Raw genomic sequence first — 17,733 nt, 5'->3', positions numbered from 1 at the left:
TCTAATATTTCCTCAGACTCGTAGGGTCTGTAAAAGGAGCACCCTTAATGGGGACTCATCCCTAAGAGAACTTTATGAAGAGATTTCCTACAACCATCCCTTATTTCTAACTGCTCACTTATGCCGACTGTGTGCTTCATCCAAATGTCAATTCAGAGGTACCACCCTGTGACCACAAATATTAGCAATCCTCTCTTATGTGGCCAAATATGCATGAGGCACCACGAAAGTGGTGTTAAAACAGGTAGGCACATTCCTAGCCCCCATGGAACTGAAAGTCAGGCAGGCTGACGTCAGATCACTCCTTGTCCCCACAAAAATTGTCCTCCTGCTTGCTTCCTTGACAAAAATTTCACCTTCAAAGCTTTAACTCATGTCTTTACCCTGATCATTTATCTTAAACCTGGATTCTTGGAACATCATCTGTCTGTTTCCTTCAAGTTGGGCATTCAGCACTGCCTGGTTGTAACTACTTCCTTATGGGCCTCACCCACCCAAGTGGACCATAAATATCTTCACAGGACATGCTAAGTCATATTCATCCTTACCCTAGTGCCTGGCACAGTGCCTGGCATGTAGTAAATGCAACAGATGGTGTAAGTGCTGCTACTGTTGCTGTTGATTAAGATAGTATAGTACACTGTGGGGGGTATTTATAGTGATGATAGAGTATGGCATTGCTTTTCTCAGTTTACACCCACACCCTTACATTTACTATTCCTTCACTGTTTTCTGTGGCCAATATCCATGCCCCTTTCAAACACAAGTGAAATGCCACCTTCTTTCTGCACCAAATTCTTCGCTCCTTGAGGAAAGAGCCCAGCGTTTCTTAATTAGAAAGTCTACAATACCACGGTTAATTCAACGGTACTTCCTGTCACTGACATAATAGGAGACCCTGCTGTCACTCTGTCCTAGGAGACAAACAGAAGGACCTGACTTTTACGCATGCTTTCACTTGGTCCTCCCTTCTTTATTTGGTGTTATAAAATCTCAAGCATGCTTCAGTGATTAAGAACCCTTGCTTCAAGGGCTGGGGAGATGGCTCAGTAGTTAACAGCACTCACTGGCTGCTCTTCCAGAGGACCAGGATTCAATTCCCAGCACCCACATAGCAGTACACAACTGTCTGTAACTCCAGTTCCAGGGGACCCAACACCCTCATATAGACATGCATGCAGGCAAAAACATGAATGCACATGAAATAAAAATAAATAATTGGCTGGGCAGTAGTGGCACACACCTTTAAGAGGCAGGCAGAGCTGGGCGGTGGTGGTGCACGCCTGTAATCCCAGCACTCCGGGGGCAGAGCCAGGCGGATCTTTGTGGGTTCGAGGCCAGCCTGGTCTACTAAGCGAGATCCAGGAAAGGCGCAAAGCTACCCAGAGAAACCTTATCTCAAAAAAAAAAAAAAAAAAAAAAAAAAAAAAAGAGCAGGTAGATCTCTGTGAGTTCGAGGCCAGCCTGGGCTACAGAATGAGTTCTAGGAAAGGCTCCAAAGCTACATAGAGAAACCCTGTCTTGAAAAACCAAAAACAAAACCAAAAACAAATTGAAAAAACATCCCTTGCTGTCCTTGCAGAGGACCAGGGTTCAGTTCCCAGCCATCTATAACTGTAGGCCAAAGGATCTATCACCCTCTTGTGGTTTCCAGGCATGCACTGGGTATGCATACATACATGCGAGCAAATACACACAAATAAAAATGAATAAATAAGCATAAAGAAGTGGGATGACAACACCCACCATCAAATCAATGCTCCATGAAAACCATCTTCCTCTCTGTGCATTCCATTCCTTGCATGAATGCTCACAATGGGCTAGGTACCATTTCAAGTTCTGGGAAAAACAACATTGAACACTAACAAACAAAAGGTACAGCCCTCATGAAAGTGTAGTCAGTAGTAAGAAACAAACAATATACAAAATAAGCATACAATAGTTGGATACTCTTCAGTGTAAATAAATATACATATATAATATATATAAATATATAACAAATACATACTAGTCAGACAGTCTTCAGATAGGTAAAAACAAAGCAAGCAAAGGAGACTAAGGATGTCAGGAGTGATGGTAGATGTGTTAGGCAGAGAAATGTGGAGACAATCTCAAGGTAGAAACCTTTTAGTGTGAACAAGAAACAGCTAGACTAGAAGCATTTACTGATCCCCAACTCATCTTTACACTGCATGTGGATATTGTATATCTTTATATAGAGATTAACTGATCCCCAACTCATCTTTACACTGCATGTGGATACTGTATATCTTTATATAGAGATTTACTGATCCCCAACTCATCTTTACACTGCATGTGGATATTATATATCTTTATATAGATCTAATCGTTTTCTGTTGAACTGTGTTCTCCCAAACGACATCTTGAAGCTCTAACCCTGTGGATTGGCTATTCAACAGGTTTGACTGAGCAGAAATGAAAGGGAGAGTTGAAGGGCCAGGGCGTGGCTACAGAGGCCTGGGCCAAACACCTCATTTCCATAAGTAGGGACAGCAGGGTCACTGCCCCATTGGCTGGGAGGGCACAGCTACCAGGCCAAGGGGACAGAGAATCACACCACAGGATTCTTCTCAGGCTTTGACCTTTAACACAATGTTCCTTGACCTGCTTTGACCCCATGATCCCTTTTATTCTTTTAGTTTGAAGGATTGTGGAATGACAATGTGCGTTTTGTCCCTGTCCTGGCTTTCTTAATTTTTCTTCCAGGTTTTACATGTCTGTAGATGGAAAAGAATTCTGCCCCTGGAGGGACCTCTCAATCAACCGTATCTTATTTAAATGAATGACAGATGAAACTTGGGACTTTTGCATTGATTTTATCTAGTTGACATTTTAGACTTGGACTGGGTTAAGACCTTTGAGAATACTGGGATCAGTTGAAAGTCTTTTCCCATACAAAGGGCATGAATCCTGGAGAGCCAGAGGACATGCCATTACAGGTTGAATTGTACCCCTCAAAATAAGCTCTTGATATGTTGAGGTCAGTACTTGCCAATGAGACCTTACTTGAAAATAATGTCTTTGTGGATAAAATCAAGATGAAGTGATTAAGGCAGATCTTGGTTCAGCATAAGTATGCCCTTACAAGAAGAAGAAGACCATGTGGAGAGAGAGAAAAATACACACAAATAAAAGGACAGTGAAATCAGTTACACTGTCACAAGCCAAGGAATACATGGGGCTAGAAGAATCAGGAAAAACCCAGAAAGGATCTTAGCACAGAGGTCTGTGTGGGACCCTGACCTTTCCAGCATGCTTTTACCCACAGAACTATGAGAATGAATTTCTGTCTTCTAAGCTGACTCTGTGGCCATATTCTCCTCAGGTGCCACCCAGATCTTCTGATTCTACCTGTACGGTAATCAGAGCAGCAGGTAATTTATGCACAGAAAATTTGAACTGTGCAGACAGCTAAAGTACAGGAGACATGAAAGAATGTGTGCCTCATCAGACAGTTAGGAGGCCAAGGTTAGAAGTAGTATAACTGGAACTTAAGATAGTATTTGTGGTATGATTTTTACAGCATCAGGAAACCAAGTCTATTCATGCGATGTATCTTTATAAGTCTGTATATACCAGGATAGCAATTCCTGGATGAGTATGTTTATGTGTGCCTATACACATACATAAACAATTTATATAACAGAGTTAAGAAATGTGCAAAATAATCTACCAAGGAGTTACAAACTATGTAGATGATTCCCCAAACCTGGATTTATTCATTCACTTCTTTATTCTTTACTTCACTCAACAAGTATTTTCTAGAATCCTTTTGCATTGTAGGCATTGAGGGCAGACATGACTGAGACATTCCTAAATAACTACATCTAATGCTATGGGAGTCCAAAGGTTCCTGATAGGTCTATGACCTAATTTCTATTCACTGTAAGGCAGTGAGAAGGAAATGGGGAAATCATGAGTAGCCAGCAAATACTTTTTAAGGGGCCTATGACATTTGAATCTGTCATTTTGCTAACTTTGGTGAATAAAAGCAGCATGATAGATCACTTAATATACTACTCGTGTGACCTAGAGGAAGATTTTTAATTAACGTCACTGATTCCATAATTACTTGTTCATAACACAGGAAAATGGTATTTCACAGGTTTGTATTAAGTAGATTCAACAAAATAACATTTACACAGAGGGGGAAAAGAAACAATGCTGGGCATTCAGCAGCTTGTACCGCCTTGACCCTTGACTACTGAACAAGAGGCTGTTTTACTGGAACATTTTCCCCCATATGAATGTGCAGTTTCACAAAATTAGATTCCCAAGGTTAAACCTACCCAATTATGAATATTATATTTTATATCCCCTGACTGGGTCAAAAAGGACAAATTTAACACAACTGCACCAAATGCACTTTTAAAACCAAGAGAAAGTTTAAAGAATATTAAAGGTACCACTAGGCATTATAAACATGGTCACTCGCATCACAGCATAGCTGAAAAGGAAGAACTCAAGTGGCAGATTCCAATGATGCTGAAGAGGATTTTGCAGGTTCTCAAATGTCACATCCCTGGGCTATCAAGTTATCTCAAATAAATTCATCAACTTGTAGGTATTCTGGGTGCAAGGGCCTGGCAAGAAATAGTTTGAAAGATCTATCTGTGGAAATCTGTGGGTTTTCCACTTCATCTAATGAGTAAGTTGTCAACTGTCCCCTCCATGCACTGGGACATGAGGACCTCAGCCTCATTCAGATAGAGTAGGCATGCTTTATGACCGGAAATAAGAGCTCATTTTAAAGGTTTTGACCTCTCCCTCATCAGCAACTGAATCTTATCTCCAAATATTTGAATCAGCCTCACTTCTCCTTTTGGACCAATAAAACCTGTATGAATAATGTAATAAGTTGCCTTCTAAGTTACTTAAAGCTTTCATAAAGTAATTATCACACATGTTCAATGAAATTGACTTAAATGTATTTACAAGGAAATGAAAGTAAATGAAGTAATAATTCAACAAAACAAAATTGTGTTCAATTAAGACACAATAAGACTCCTCTACTGTACTTTTATAGCTTATGTGAGATACAAAAAAGCAATTCAAAAATCAAGGAACTGCTTCAAGAAAAGATTATAAGCAAAGAAACCCCATATCTGACAGAGGGATGATCTCCAAAATATATAAAGAATTCAAGAAACTAGTCATCAAAATACCAAATAATCCAATTTAAAATGAAGTACAGATTTAAACAGAATTTCAACAAAAAAAAATCTCAAATGGCTGAAAGATATTTAAGGAATTGCTCAACATCCTTAGTCATCAGGGAAATGCAAATCAAAACAATTCTGAAATACCATCTTATACTTGTCAGAATGGCTAAGAACAAAAACACTGATGACATATTATATTGGAGAGGATGTGGAATAAGGGGAACACTCTTCCACTGCTGGTGGGAGTGCAAACTTGTACAGCCACTTTGGGAATTAGTATGACGGTTCCTCAGAAAATTGGGAATCAACCTACCTTAAGACTCAGCAATACCACTCTTGGGCATATACCCAAAGGATGCTCTGTCCACAGGGACACTTACTCAACTATGTTCATAGCAGCATTGTTTGTAATAGCCAGAACCTGGAAACAACCTAGATGCCCCTCAACTGAAGAATGGAAAAAGAAAATCTGGTACATTTACACAATGGAATATTACTCAGTTAAAAAAAATAAACAAAAACAGTGACATCATGGAATTTGCAGACAAATGGATGTAACTAGAAAAAAAAATCATCCTGAGTGAGGTAACCCAGACCCAGAAAGACAAACATGGTATGTACTCACTCATAAGTGGATATTAAATTTAAAGCAAAGGATAACCAGGCTACAGTCCACAACCCCAGAGAAACTAGGTAACAAGGAGGATCCTAAGAGGGACAGGCATGAATCACTCTGGGAGGGGAAAGAGATGAGAACTCCTGGGTAAACTGGGGAGGGGAAAAAGGAGAGGAGATGGGGGATGAGAACATGAGGGAACTGGATGGTTGGGCTGGGGGAGGGATGGAGAGGGAGAACAATTGAAAGAGATATTTTGATAGAGGGAGCCATTATGGGGTTAGGGAGAAACCTGGTGCTAGGGAAATCCAGGAATCCACAAGGATGACCCCAGCTAAGACTCCTAGCAATAGTGGAGAGGGTGCCTGAACTGGCCTTCCCCTATAGTCAGATTGGTGAATATCCTAACTGTCATCATAGAGACTTCATCCAGTAACTGATGAAAGCAGATGCAGAGATCCACAGCCAAGCACCAGGCTGAGCTCCTGAAGTGCAGTCAAAGAGAAAGAGGAGGGATTGTATGAGCAAGGAGGGCCAAGATCATGATAGGGAAACCCACAGAGACAGCTGACCAGAGCTAGTGGGAACTCATGAACTCTGGACTGGCAGCTGGGGAACCTGCAGGGGACCCTACTAGGCCCTCTGAATGTGGGTGACAGTTATATGGAAGCTCCACCTCAATCTCCAGGCCCCCCTGGCATCCATTCACCCAGAGTCTGGAATGTTCTGGTGGAAGTTCCACCTCAATCCCCCTCCCGCATATATCTCTCTCTCCTCAAATCCTGCCTCATCTCAGAAAGCCATATGGCTCCTCCCCCAGAGATACTCAAGACCACTCTCACAGAGCAGTTTAAATACTGCCTCCCCAGAACAGACATGTGGTTTATTGGTCTCTCAAGTCCTCATCTTGCGCAGCACCAATGAGCCACCTCCAAAGTTGCCTGTGATTCATTATTCTTAAAATATCACCTTATGGGCCGGGCAGTGGTGGTGCACACCTGTAATCCCAGCACTCAGGAGGCAGAGGCAGGCGAATCTCTGTGAGTTCAAGGCCAGTCTGGTCTACAGACTGAGTTCCAGGACAGACTCCAAAGCTACACAAAGAAACCCTGTCTCAAAAAAAACAAGAGGAAAAAATAACCAGTAGTTGCACTGAAGTCTGGACTGTGTCATTGACTAGCTCTGTGACCTTGAGAAAGTCATTTAACATATTTAAATAGCAATCACTTCCTGGTAAAGAAAACAGATTTGATGAAGTTTTAAGTTTCCTCTGCCCTTACTATACAATCTGGGATCCATTGAGACATCAGAAAGGATAGCAGGCTCTACCCACATCTCCGGACTCAATTTGCAGTACAAGCAGAACTGCACCAAAGTTTGAGCATATCCGGTGAAGGAATAGATGAAGGAATACATACATTTCATCAGCAAATTAGGGTGTCAAAGTTGTAAGTAGGCTGAATAGGGAGTGACATATATAAAAATGTCTCAGAATTTTTACTGTAAGGGTGAGTGAGAAAGCATGTACTTACATTAGGCCCAATCCCAGTAGGTTTCAACAGGAAAGAATAGGAGAAAGGGTAGAAAATACATGCATGTATCATTCATTGACTGAATGTTCTATGCTAGGTACTTATCTTCATCAGCTTTCTGTTGCTATAACAGACACTGGGGAAATTGTCCCCTGAAAAATTCCTTACTGGTTAGCAAAGATGTGAGCCCTGATCATGTTCCATGGTCCTAGGAACCCATCTAGCAGTCCAGAAAGGACCAAAGCCAGGCATGTCAGAGTCCTGTGTGTTTGGAAATAGAATGATGAGATCCAATGTCTTTCCAAGTAACTGAACCATAACACCTACCTGTAACATGAACTCAGCACACAAAGTAGTTATCTCTTGCCCACTAGGTGCTATGACACCTAGTGGAAATCAACAAATAAACAAGGAGAGATATCTAAGATTCATAACAGCCTTTGGATTCCCATCAACTTTCCATCTCTTTTTGTGTAATCTGACTTTTCTTTCAATTGGATTAAATAAATATTAATTTGCTTGAGTTAGTTAAAAATGTCAGTACCAAGCCAGGCGGCGGTGACGCACGCCTTTAATCCCAGCACTCGGGAGGCAGAGCCAGGCGGATCTCTGAGTTCCAGGCCAGCCTGGTCTACAAAGCGAGTTCCAGGAAAGGCGCAAAGCTACACAGAGAAACCCTGTCTCTCAAATCAAAAAAAAAAAACAAAAAGTCATTACCTACCCCCATGCCGCCACTCCACAACTTCCCATTTCTTAAACGCAGTCCCTTCTGAAGAGCTAGTCACCAGCACTCGGGAGGCAGAGGCAGGAGGATCTCTGTGAGTTCGAGGCCAGCCTGGACTACCAAGTGAGTTCCAGGAAAGGTGCAAAGCTACACAGAGAAACCCTGTCTCTGAAAAAAAAAAAAAAAAAAAACATGAACATGTGTACCCTGATATCAGCGTGTAGGTCTTTAAATTGTGACCTGTCAAGAAGTTTTCTATCTTACTATTTTCTTGATTATAAAATCTTTCATCTGTCTTTATCTTTTTCATTATTTATTCAAGTTATGCATTGTGTCAGACTGGTAGTGTGATCCAAAGTTACTTATCCATCCTGACTCAATTTCTTTCCCAATCTTACCGAGTTTCTAGCTAAATATGTAACAACAAAATAATCATCAATGATTGAACATAATGACTAAAAGTGTGATTTATGGAACCAAATTACTTGGTTTTAAATTCAAATTCTGTCGATTACTAGTAGAGTTTTCCCAGAATCTTTGTAATTATTGTCAGAGTTCTGGGGTGGAGGGATTTCAAGTGGTGGTGACAAATTTAGTTCTTAAACTATCGGGGAGTATATTCATTGTAGCAGAGGTGGCAGCAGTAGTAGTACCACTTTACCTATCCTGCCTAACAGCCATTTCTAATAACCAGCTGCCCACAAAGTGCCGATTTCATCCCTTTGGCGGTGAGAATAGGGTCCAGTCAGTCCTCAGAGTTCTGTCTACTTTCTGACTTCAGTCATCTGCTAAGTACCAGGCACACCTTTAAATCATCTCTTGTGGTAGGACTAATTGCTTTATGCAAAGGTTTTGAATGGTAAAAAAAAAAAATATCACAAGAATAAAGTATCCTTAACACTGTATCTACAAAAATAAAGGGATTGTTTTATTTGGGGCTGTATCCTAGATTCTGCCTACTGTTTGAGACGTTTTGCCACAGATGACATGCCATAATGAAATACTATTTCCTGAGCATACATCACTCCAGGGCTTTCATTCCTTTCTACATGTCTTTTCTATCTGTTGTACAATGTAATTCCTTAATTCACAAATCTTGAAAAATCCCTGTTTTCTTTAAGATACAAGCACCATTTTCTGTAGCATGTCCTTTCTTACCCTGCATTCCCCAAATGACACCCACATCTTACCTACTCACATCAATAATGTGCTCACTAGGCAAGTTTGCATTCCTCTCTTTAAGTTGACACAGTGTTTTGCTAACCTTCACCATCCTTATCTGAAAGATGAGTATAACTCTACTGAAAATTTTATTGAAAAGTATGCAAAGAGGTTAGCATGGTCGCCACCATCAAATAAACAACCAAGAAATGCTAGAATAATGTCTGTCTTCAATTTCCCAAGCTATAGCAAAGAGCTGACTACACAGGGTTCTGGTAGATGTTGAATGAATGAATGAATGAATAAATAAATGAATGAGATAAAGGACTAAATGCTGATTCTTTCTTTCATTATCATCTGTATTATATGAGTGGAAATGAATAAACTACATGATTAGATTTAAGGAAACCAAAGATACAACAAAATTAAACTCTGACCCAGTTTTAAAATCTGTTATACTTAATCACTCATGTTCATATACACATACACAGAGAGACAGAGACAGAGTGTATGATATTAAAAGGTCCAGCTTTGCATAATCTCATTTCCAAACACTCCCCAAAATACCTTGAAAACAGAAAAGAGGTGACAACTATTTATATTGTAAAGTATGAAAATTAGTGAAGGAAAGTGAAAAAAATGTATGTAAGGATATCACAATCGAAAGAATAAACACTACACAGAGAAATCCTGTCTCCAGAAAAAAAAAAAAAAACAATTTGCAAGCTGGGCGGTGGTGGTGCATGTCTTTAATCCTAGCACTCAGGAGGCAGAGGCAGGTGGATCTCTGTGAGTTTGAGGCCAGCCTGGTCTACATAACAAATTTCAGGACAGCCAGGGCTACACAGAGAAACCCTATCTTGAAAGAAGCAAAAACCAAAATTTTCCAAATACACTCACATTCTAAGGCACAGAAACAGGGCTCCAACACATTTTAGAGTATACAACTTGACAGATACTGCAGGCAGAGAGAACAACAAAGGAGCTGTTTTAAAAAGTGAGGTTAGATACAATGAAAAGTGAAGCATAATGTAGATGGTGAAGGAAAAGAAAGGGTAACTGACTCTGTTAGGTTGCTGTTAACCAGAGGACTAAAAAGGAAATGGAAGGTTTGATGATATATAAAAGGTGTTAGCCACACCACCTGTGAGACGCTGAAATGTCTGTCCAGTTAACAGATGGATGGTCTACGCTCAGGAGAAACATTCTACTTGAAAATGGAGGCTTGTCATGCAGACAGACCTCCTACAAGTGGCAGTAGATTATATATATATTGGTTTTTCAAGACAGGGTTTCTCTGTGTAGCTTTGCACCTTTCCTGGAACTCACTCTGTAGACCAGGCTGGCCTCGAACTCACAGAGATCCACCTCCCGAGTGCTGGGATTACAGGCATGCGCCACCACCAGCCGGTTGGCAGTAGAAATATTTAAGGATAACAGTAGCAAGAGAAGAGAGTGCAAAGAGCAATCCGAGAAATAACACTGGCATGAAAGACGAAGAAGTGGGGGCTCGAAAGAAAGGATAGTCTGCAAGCCTGAATGCAATAGCTAAGTGACTTAGAGGCCAACCACTAGGCAGGATCGAGCCTATGGTAACTTTAGTAAGAGCGGTTTCAGTAAGGATTTTAATTGAAAGTGGAGACAAAGTAGGTGTTAATTGGCATGTCATCAAAGAAAGATTGCTTGAGACTGGGAAAGAAAGTGCTAGAAACGCGTCTTGGTTACTTTCCTGTTGCTGTGACGAAACACTATGACCAAGGCGACTTCTAGAAGAGTGGGTTTATTTAGGATTACGGCTCCAAAAGAATGTGAGTCCATCACGGTGAGGAAGCATGGCAGCAAGGGGCAGGCATGGTGGGTGGAGTAGCAAGCTCCAAGGTCACATCTGGAACCACAGCACTAAGCAGAGAGAGTAAACAGGAAGTAGAGTAGACTACAAACACTCAAAGCCAGCTCCCAGTGATGTACTTCCTCTAACAAGGTTCCATCTCCCAAAGGTTCCACAACCTCCCCAAACAGGGGAGCCAAGTGTCTAAATACCCAAGGCCCTAAAGCACATGTCTCAGTCAAACTACGGAAGATAAGGCAGTATAACAAAATGGTCAGTGTTTGGGCTTTGCACACTCTGCGCCAGATGTCTCTCTGCCACTCACAAGCTCTGGAAGCTTGGGCAAGTTGCTTGCTTTTCCTGTGCTTCCATTATAAAACAGGAAAACTAACAGCACCTGCTTCAAGGACTTGTTGTGATCAGTGTGAATTGATGCATCGAAATGAAATGCTCAATCGAGAGTCTGCTGCACCGTAGTATACTATGTAGGTCTGGTGGGATCGGCAGGAGAACAAAAGAAGAAAACGTGAAGAAGACAGGACAGGAAGACATCAGCTGATGGAACAAAATCTCCGAAGATACCACAGAGAAAAATCTATCATTCACTAACTAGCTGTGTGATCTTTAATAATGACTCTCCTGGGCCCCAGTTTCTTCATCTGTGAAATAGAGATGATAATAGTGCCTGTCTTGCAAAGTGAAGATTAAATAAAACAATGCACAATAAACAAGGACTGTTTAAGCTAAAAGAAAGGTGGGCAGATGATACACACAATACAAATACTGGAGTGATGGTGTGGGAATGAGATCCTGACATGGGATGGGAGCAGGCACATCTTTCCTGCCTATCACCCATAAACATAAAGAGCTTCTGTTACTGAACAAAGGATATTCTATCCTCAGGTGTGTTGGGCCTAGAACAAATGTTTGAGAACCTCCAAATTCTAAAGCAAAGAGCCATATTACTGGGTCCCACCCCTAACAGTTTCTGAACCAGCTCATCCAAGGCATGGCCTGAAATTTGACATTCTTTGTTTGGTTTTGGTGTTTTTTCTAGACAGGGTTTCTCTGTATATCATTGGCTGTTCTGGAACTCACTCTGTAGAACAGGCTGGCCTCCACCTGAGAGATCCACCTGCCTCTGCCTCCTGCTTCTACCTCAACTGCTAGGATTAAAGACATGCCCATTGCCTATGGGAAGGTTTTTTCCAGAGTGGTTGGCACATCTCTGGCTGATTGGTGTGTGTGTGTGTGTGTGTGTGAGAGAGAGAGAGAGAGAGCGCGCGAGCGCATTGGTGTATTTCAAGGCAGGGTTTCTCTGTGTAGCTTTGCGCCTTTCCTGGAACTCACTCTGTAGACCAGGCTGGCCTCAACTCACAGAGACCCACCTGCCTCTGCCTCTTGATTGCCAGGATTAAAGGCGTGTGCCATTACACCAGGCTGAAATTTGACATTTTAAAAGGTTTTCAGGTGGTGAGATTGCTTCTGGTCTGGATATCATACTAGAATAACCTCACCTCTAAAAGACTGCTCGGCAGCCTTGATTCCACATTCAAATCACCTAAAGACTATTTGTAAAGCTCCTTTCTTTCAGGTCAGTCCCCAGGTACCTAATCCGAATCTCTGCAGACAGGCAAAGATATCCAAATTTTCTTAAAAATATTCATCAAGTGAGTCCACTATGTGGCCAAATTGAGAATTATTTGGGGAAGAAGCAGTCCTCCATGCATACATCCAACCATCCAATATAACAGCTACCTGTAACGAGAAGGAGGATTTCCAAGGCCTAAAAACTATGGAACTTTCAAACTGTAAACTAGAGATGTTGAAAACGGTCTTGTAACATTTTCCTCTCTAGACTCTGGTCCTTTTTCTCTCTTTTTTAACTCCCTGTCTTCTCATTCCCTCTTCCTGAGTTCTCCCAGGCTAGTGAGATATCTAAACTTGAAAAGCACATTGACAACTAACTTGAAAGGAATAATGTGCTGGTGGTACTGAACGTTTAAAAAGATTTACAAGCAAATAGTTCATTATTTCCATGATAAATAGCATTATAAAATCTTTGACGCTTTTGTAATTAAAGTTAAGAATTTCCCTAGTGCTAATAAATTTGTGGTGATTTTTTTGTTAAAATGTAGTGGAGCCGTTTGTATTTTCAGATGTGTTTGAAACCATCTTCAGATAATTATGTTAAAATTAAGTACTAGTTGGCAAGAACGACTCAGCAAAAAATTCCCTACTAAGATTTTTTTTTTTAAACAGTGAGTGCTGCAGCCTCAACTTTGTCAAGATGAACAGCTCGGCACTCTGTGGTGGCGCAGAATTTGATGATGGATAATGGTTTTCTTCAAAAAAAAAAGCATCCTTTACATACAAACAACAGAAATGTACTCAGCTGGCTGTATTTATATATTTGTGCATACACATACATATTGTATGTAACAGGTATAATCGGAGAAAAGGATGCTATCAAGTAGTGGGACTGGTTAGAGGGAGGGTACCCTGGGAGGGGCTGGAGGGAGGCAGAGAAGGGGGGAAATGATGCAATTTCAATTCAGTTAAAAACACAAAGAGGCTAGTGGTGGTGGCACATGCCTTTAATCCCAGCACTCCGGAGGCAGAGCCAGGTGGATCTCTGTGAGTTCGAGGCCAGCCTGGTCTACCAAGCGAGATCCAGGAAAGGCACAAAGCTACAGAGAAACCCTGTCTCGAAAAAAAAACACACACACACACAAAAAGATCATTACAATATTAAAGAACAAGAAATAATGCATCCTAACCCCTTCAGAATAAAAGCCAAACTCCTTACATACAAATCTGTAGGACCTGGCTTCCTCTATCTCACTTACCTCATGTCCTGTGACTCTCCAGTGAAGACAGCCCTCCCTCCCTCCCTCCCTCCCTCCCTCCCTCCCTCCCTTCCTTCCTTCCTTCCTTTCTCAGCCTTACTATGTACCTCAAGATTAGCCAAGGCTGTCCTTCAGCTTCAAAAGTGCTGGGATACCAGGTATTTGCTATCATGGCTGGCAATAATGGGCTTCCTGCTATTCCTGGAACACACCAAGCAGAACACTCTTCTCAAACATCATCATAGCTCTCTCCTTTATTTCATGAGATATAGTGTTCTGCATCATAGCAAAGAGGCTTCCCTTGACCGTCTGCATTAATTAGCTCTCCCCAGAATGTCATATTGTATTCCTCCTAATTTAGATCTTCACTCAACACATATCTTTGTTGTCTAGCCCTTCCAAGAGCACCCATGGCACAGAAAAGATTCTTAGCATATACTCATTAAATGAATAAATGACTGTCATGATACAATATAATTCTGTGTTGAAATTTTCTCTTTTGCAGCTTTCTAGTCTTGAGGGCTGAGTAAGAACCAGAACAGGATTTAACCAAAGCTGTCCAAACTTTTCTAGTATGGGAAAGTCTAGGCATTCCAAAAGGCAATTTGAGGGCTAGAACTAGTGCTACAGAATTACTAAAGCAGAGGGAGGCAGAGACACGGGCAGGGGTGGGGGGAAGAGACAGACAGAGGCAGAGACACGGGCAGGGGTGGGGGGAAGAGAGAGACAGAGGCAGAGACACGGGCAGGGGTGGGGGGGAAGAGACAGACAGAGGCAGAGACACGGGCAGGGGTGGGGGGGAAGAGACAGACAGAGGCAGAGACACGGGCAGGGGGGGGGGGGAAGAGACAGAGGCAGAGACACGGGCAGGGGTGGGGGGGAAGAGACAGACAGAGGCAGAGACATGGGCAGGGGTGGGGGGGAAGAGAGAGGCAGAGGCAGAGACACCGGCAGGGGTGGGGGGAAGAGACAGACAGAGGCAGAGACACGGGCAGGGGGGGGGGGGAAGAGACAGACAGAGGCAGAGACAGAGGCAAGGGGAGAGATCATCTCTTTGTTTTGGGTTTTTGTTTGGTTTTTACAATTATCTCGCATGAAACCCCTTTTCCTTGTTGTAGATGAAAATTCTAGAAAGCAGAATAACACCAAGCAACTCAAAGTGCTATGGGGAAGCCACTTAAACCCCTTGGAGGAAAATTCTTGGCTTTCCTTGGGCACCTCTTAGTGGGCTCATAAAGTTTCTGTTGTCCTACAAAGGCAATAAGCACATTTCAGCAACAATATGACAGCTCCAATATATACAACTCAAAATTCCCCACAAAGAAAATGCAACAGACATGAACACCAAGGGACAGGCACATGTTAAAACAGAAGGCTAGCGCCCCTAACAAATGACACAAATACCAGAGGTAAAATACTGGCCGTGGAATCAACACAGAGTTCCTTCCCCACCCTCCAGTCGAGGGTAGGTATGGCATGCACAAGTGCCTTTTGACTCAATGACAAGACTACACCCCCACTGTCAAAATCACCCACAGTGTTTCTGTTGAATGTGTTTTCCTTTGTTTTCAGGAAGCCATAGGAAAACATGTTGAGTCTTTTTTTTTTTTTTTTAATCTGAATCCACCCAACTCAGTAATATAGGCTGTTAGGAATAAGACTGTTTTGAAGTTTAGAAGATCTTCAGAGGAGACACAGGATAGAGGATTGTTCTTTGCTTTAAAAGGTTGCCTGCTGAGGAACCTAGAACAGACACCTTCCCTTGATGAGAACTGGTCCTGGAGACCACAACGAAACACAGCATATTAAAGAAGAAGGTGACCCCGGACTTTACAGTTAATACTACAGACAGCTAACTGGTGGACTGCAAGCCAAGAAGAACCAGGTCACTCCATCACCACACAGTGTGTGTCATGGTGAAATAACAGCCCTAAAATCTAAAACAACAATTTCATCTCTTCGGCCTGTGGAGACATCATTAAGTTACATCCCCAATCCTGCCGCCCTCCCTAAGCAGAACAAAAGAGACACATGTAAAAGATATCATTGGTCCACAGAAGCCTTTCTACTGAATCTTTGCTATACCAACTCTTTATCTAGTGGGAGAGAGCTAGTGGGGCCCTCCTTCCCAACACAATGTAGTGGATAAGTCACCAACACGAAAATGATAGAGCGTACAAAGCTTTTTTTTAAAAAGCCAGGATCTTATTCTGTAGCTCTGGCTGGCCTGGATCTCACTATGTAGGCCAGACTGGCCTTGAACTCACAGAGATCCACCTGCCTCAGCGTCCCTTTCGAGGAGGTGGCAGGCATGTACCACCACACCCACTTTAGAAGCCATTTTGACTTGCTATCCTGTTTTCCAGTCTGTGTTCCCAGTTCCTTTGATTTGAGTATAGGGATTCCTAGCACCGACAGAAAGGAAATAAATGGGAACTAAGAGTGGATTTGTTAGAGATGCCTGGCAAATGCTGGAATCAATTCAACATTCCTCTCCATATCCTGGGAGGAGGTCTTGGCCACCAATCAGCTAGTAAAGGAGTCAGTGACAACATTCTGCAGGGCCTTGAGATTTTACACACATTGTCCATCAGCATAATCAGCCACGGGCAACAAAGTTGGCATTAAATAAATATCTGTAAAATGAATTAATTTGTTCAAGTCACTTACACTGTCGTGTTGCCTCTTAGGAAATGGAAATGATTCCCTTCAGCTAAAACTGCAGAGCCAATTGACTCTGTGGTTAACTAATGTGCATATTGGCATCGATGCCCACGTTGCACCTCCTAAAATTCCACTGGATGTTAGAACCAAGTTTGAAGGGTAACCTGGGAGAAGGAGGAGCCGTCCTCTGCATATCAATTCCTTTCAATAAACATGTAGTGTTATAACAAGGTAAGACACTGGTATTCTTGAAACTGAATTTCCAGTCTGAGAGAGACGTCTCCTAGGTAAAATTGCGCACTGTCCCTTTAAGAAGCCAGGCAAGATGGAGCCCTCCCAGCTCGCAGCTAGAGGTTTCAAGCAACCTGATAGGGATGCTGGAGTGTGACAAAAAGAAAGAATGCTAGAAGGGTGGCAGCGAAGCTGTAACACCAGGAGTGGAAACAGAGGCTGTAAACACACAACACGCTTCAGTGCGCACAGGCTGGCCGCGTGGCCGCTCTGGGCGCGAGAGCACCACCCTCCACCCTCTCCTCCGCCCTACTCCACCCTGCCCCACCCTTCTTTCCTCCTGGAGTGAGCTACCCGAAGAAATGCCGCCACGTCCCCGCCCCACCGAGACCCCATGAGGGCGGCCAAAGGCGAGGTGCTGGCCGGACAAAATGAAAGGGACTTACTTTGGGGTTCCGTGCCTCCGAAGGCATCCTCTCCTTCCAGCCCCTTCCAGGGCCAGAGCGTGTGCGGGGTCCTCGCCGCCTCGCACCGCGAACCAAGCCCAGGGAGACTTAGGGAGATGCCGGTACACTCGATAGTACTGATCTTAAGACGAGACAGAAGGGTGTGAGGGAGTTAGCCAGTGGCGGGAATGGTGGTAAGATCTAAAACCCGCCTTTCCCCTCATTCGCACTAGCGTCCCTCGCCCAGCGTTAGCGATGTCAGGGGCAATGGTTTTCTTGTTTCTCCCTTTTGGTTTCTCCCAGCTGCCTGTCCCAGACCCCACCCAGCGGCTCCACCCCATCCACTGCTACACATTCTGTCAATCACCAGCCCCTTTAAAGCTGCATCACACAACTTGGGTTTTCCTCCCTCTTTGATGGGTGGACAGAATCCTGGGGCCTTTTTAACAATGCCCCAGACCGTTTTGTTGGGTTTATGAAGCCGGAGTTAGCTCCTAGT

General features: G+C 42.8%; 1 protein-coding gene across 1 annotated transcript in view; it reads right to left on the bottom strand.

Moving 5' to 3' along the window:
* Klf8 (Kruppel like factor 8) overlaps positions 1-17,400 on the bottom strand; it is a gene marked incomplete at its 5' end in the record, with an annotated part of 167,777 nt that extends 150,377 nt beyond the window's left edge. The window contains one exon of the mRNA XM_036175684.1: positions 17,235-17,400. Coding sequence (XP_036031577.1) covers positions 17,235-17,400 — 166 coding nt within the window. The remainder of the gene's footprint in view (positions 1-17,234) is intronic.
* Between the last annotated feature and the right edge of the window lie 333 nt (positions 17,401-17,733).

This window comes from Onychomys torridus, chromosome X (genome assembly GCF_903995425.1).
Source record: "Onychomys torridus chromosome X, mOncTor1.1, whole genome shotgun sequence".
NCBI lineage: Eukaryota > Metazoa > Chordata > Mammalia > Rodentia > Cricetidae > Onychomys > Onychomys torridus.
The sequence above is the reverse complement of the archived record's forward strand: the minus strand, read 5'-3'. Positions and strand labels throughout refer to the sequence as shown.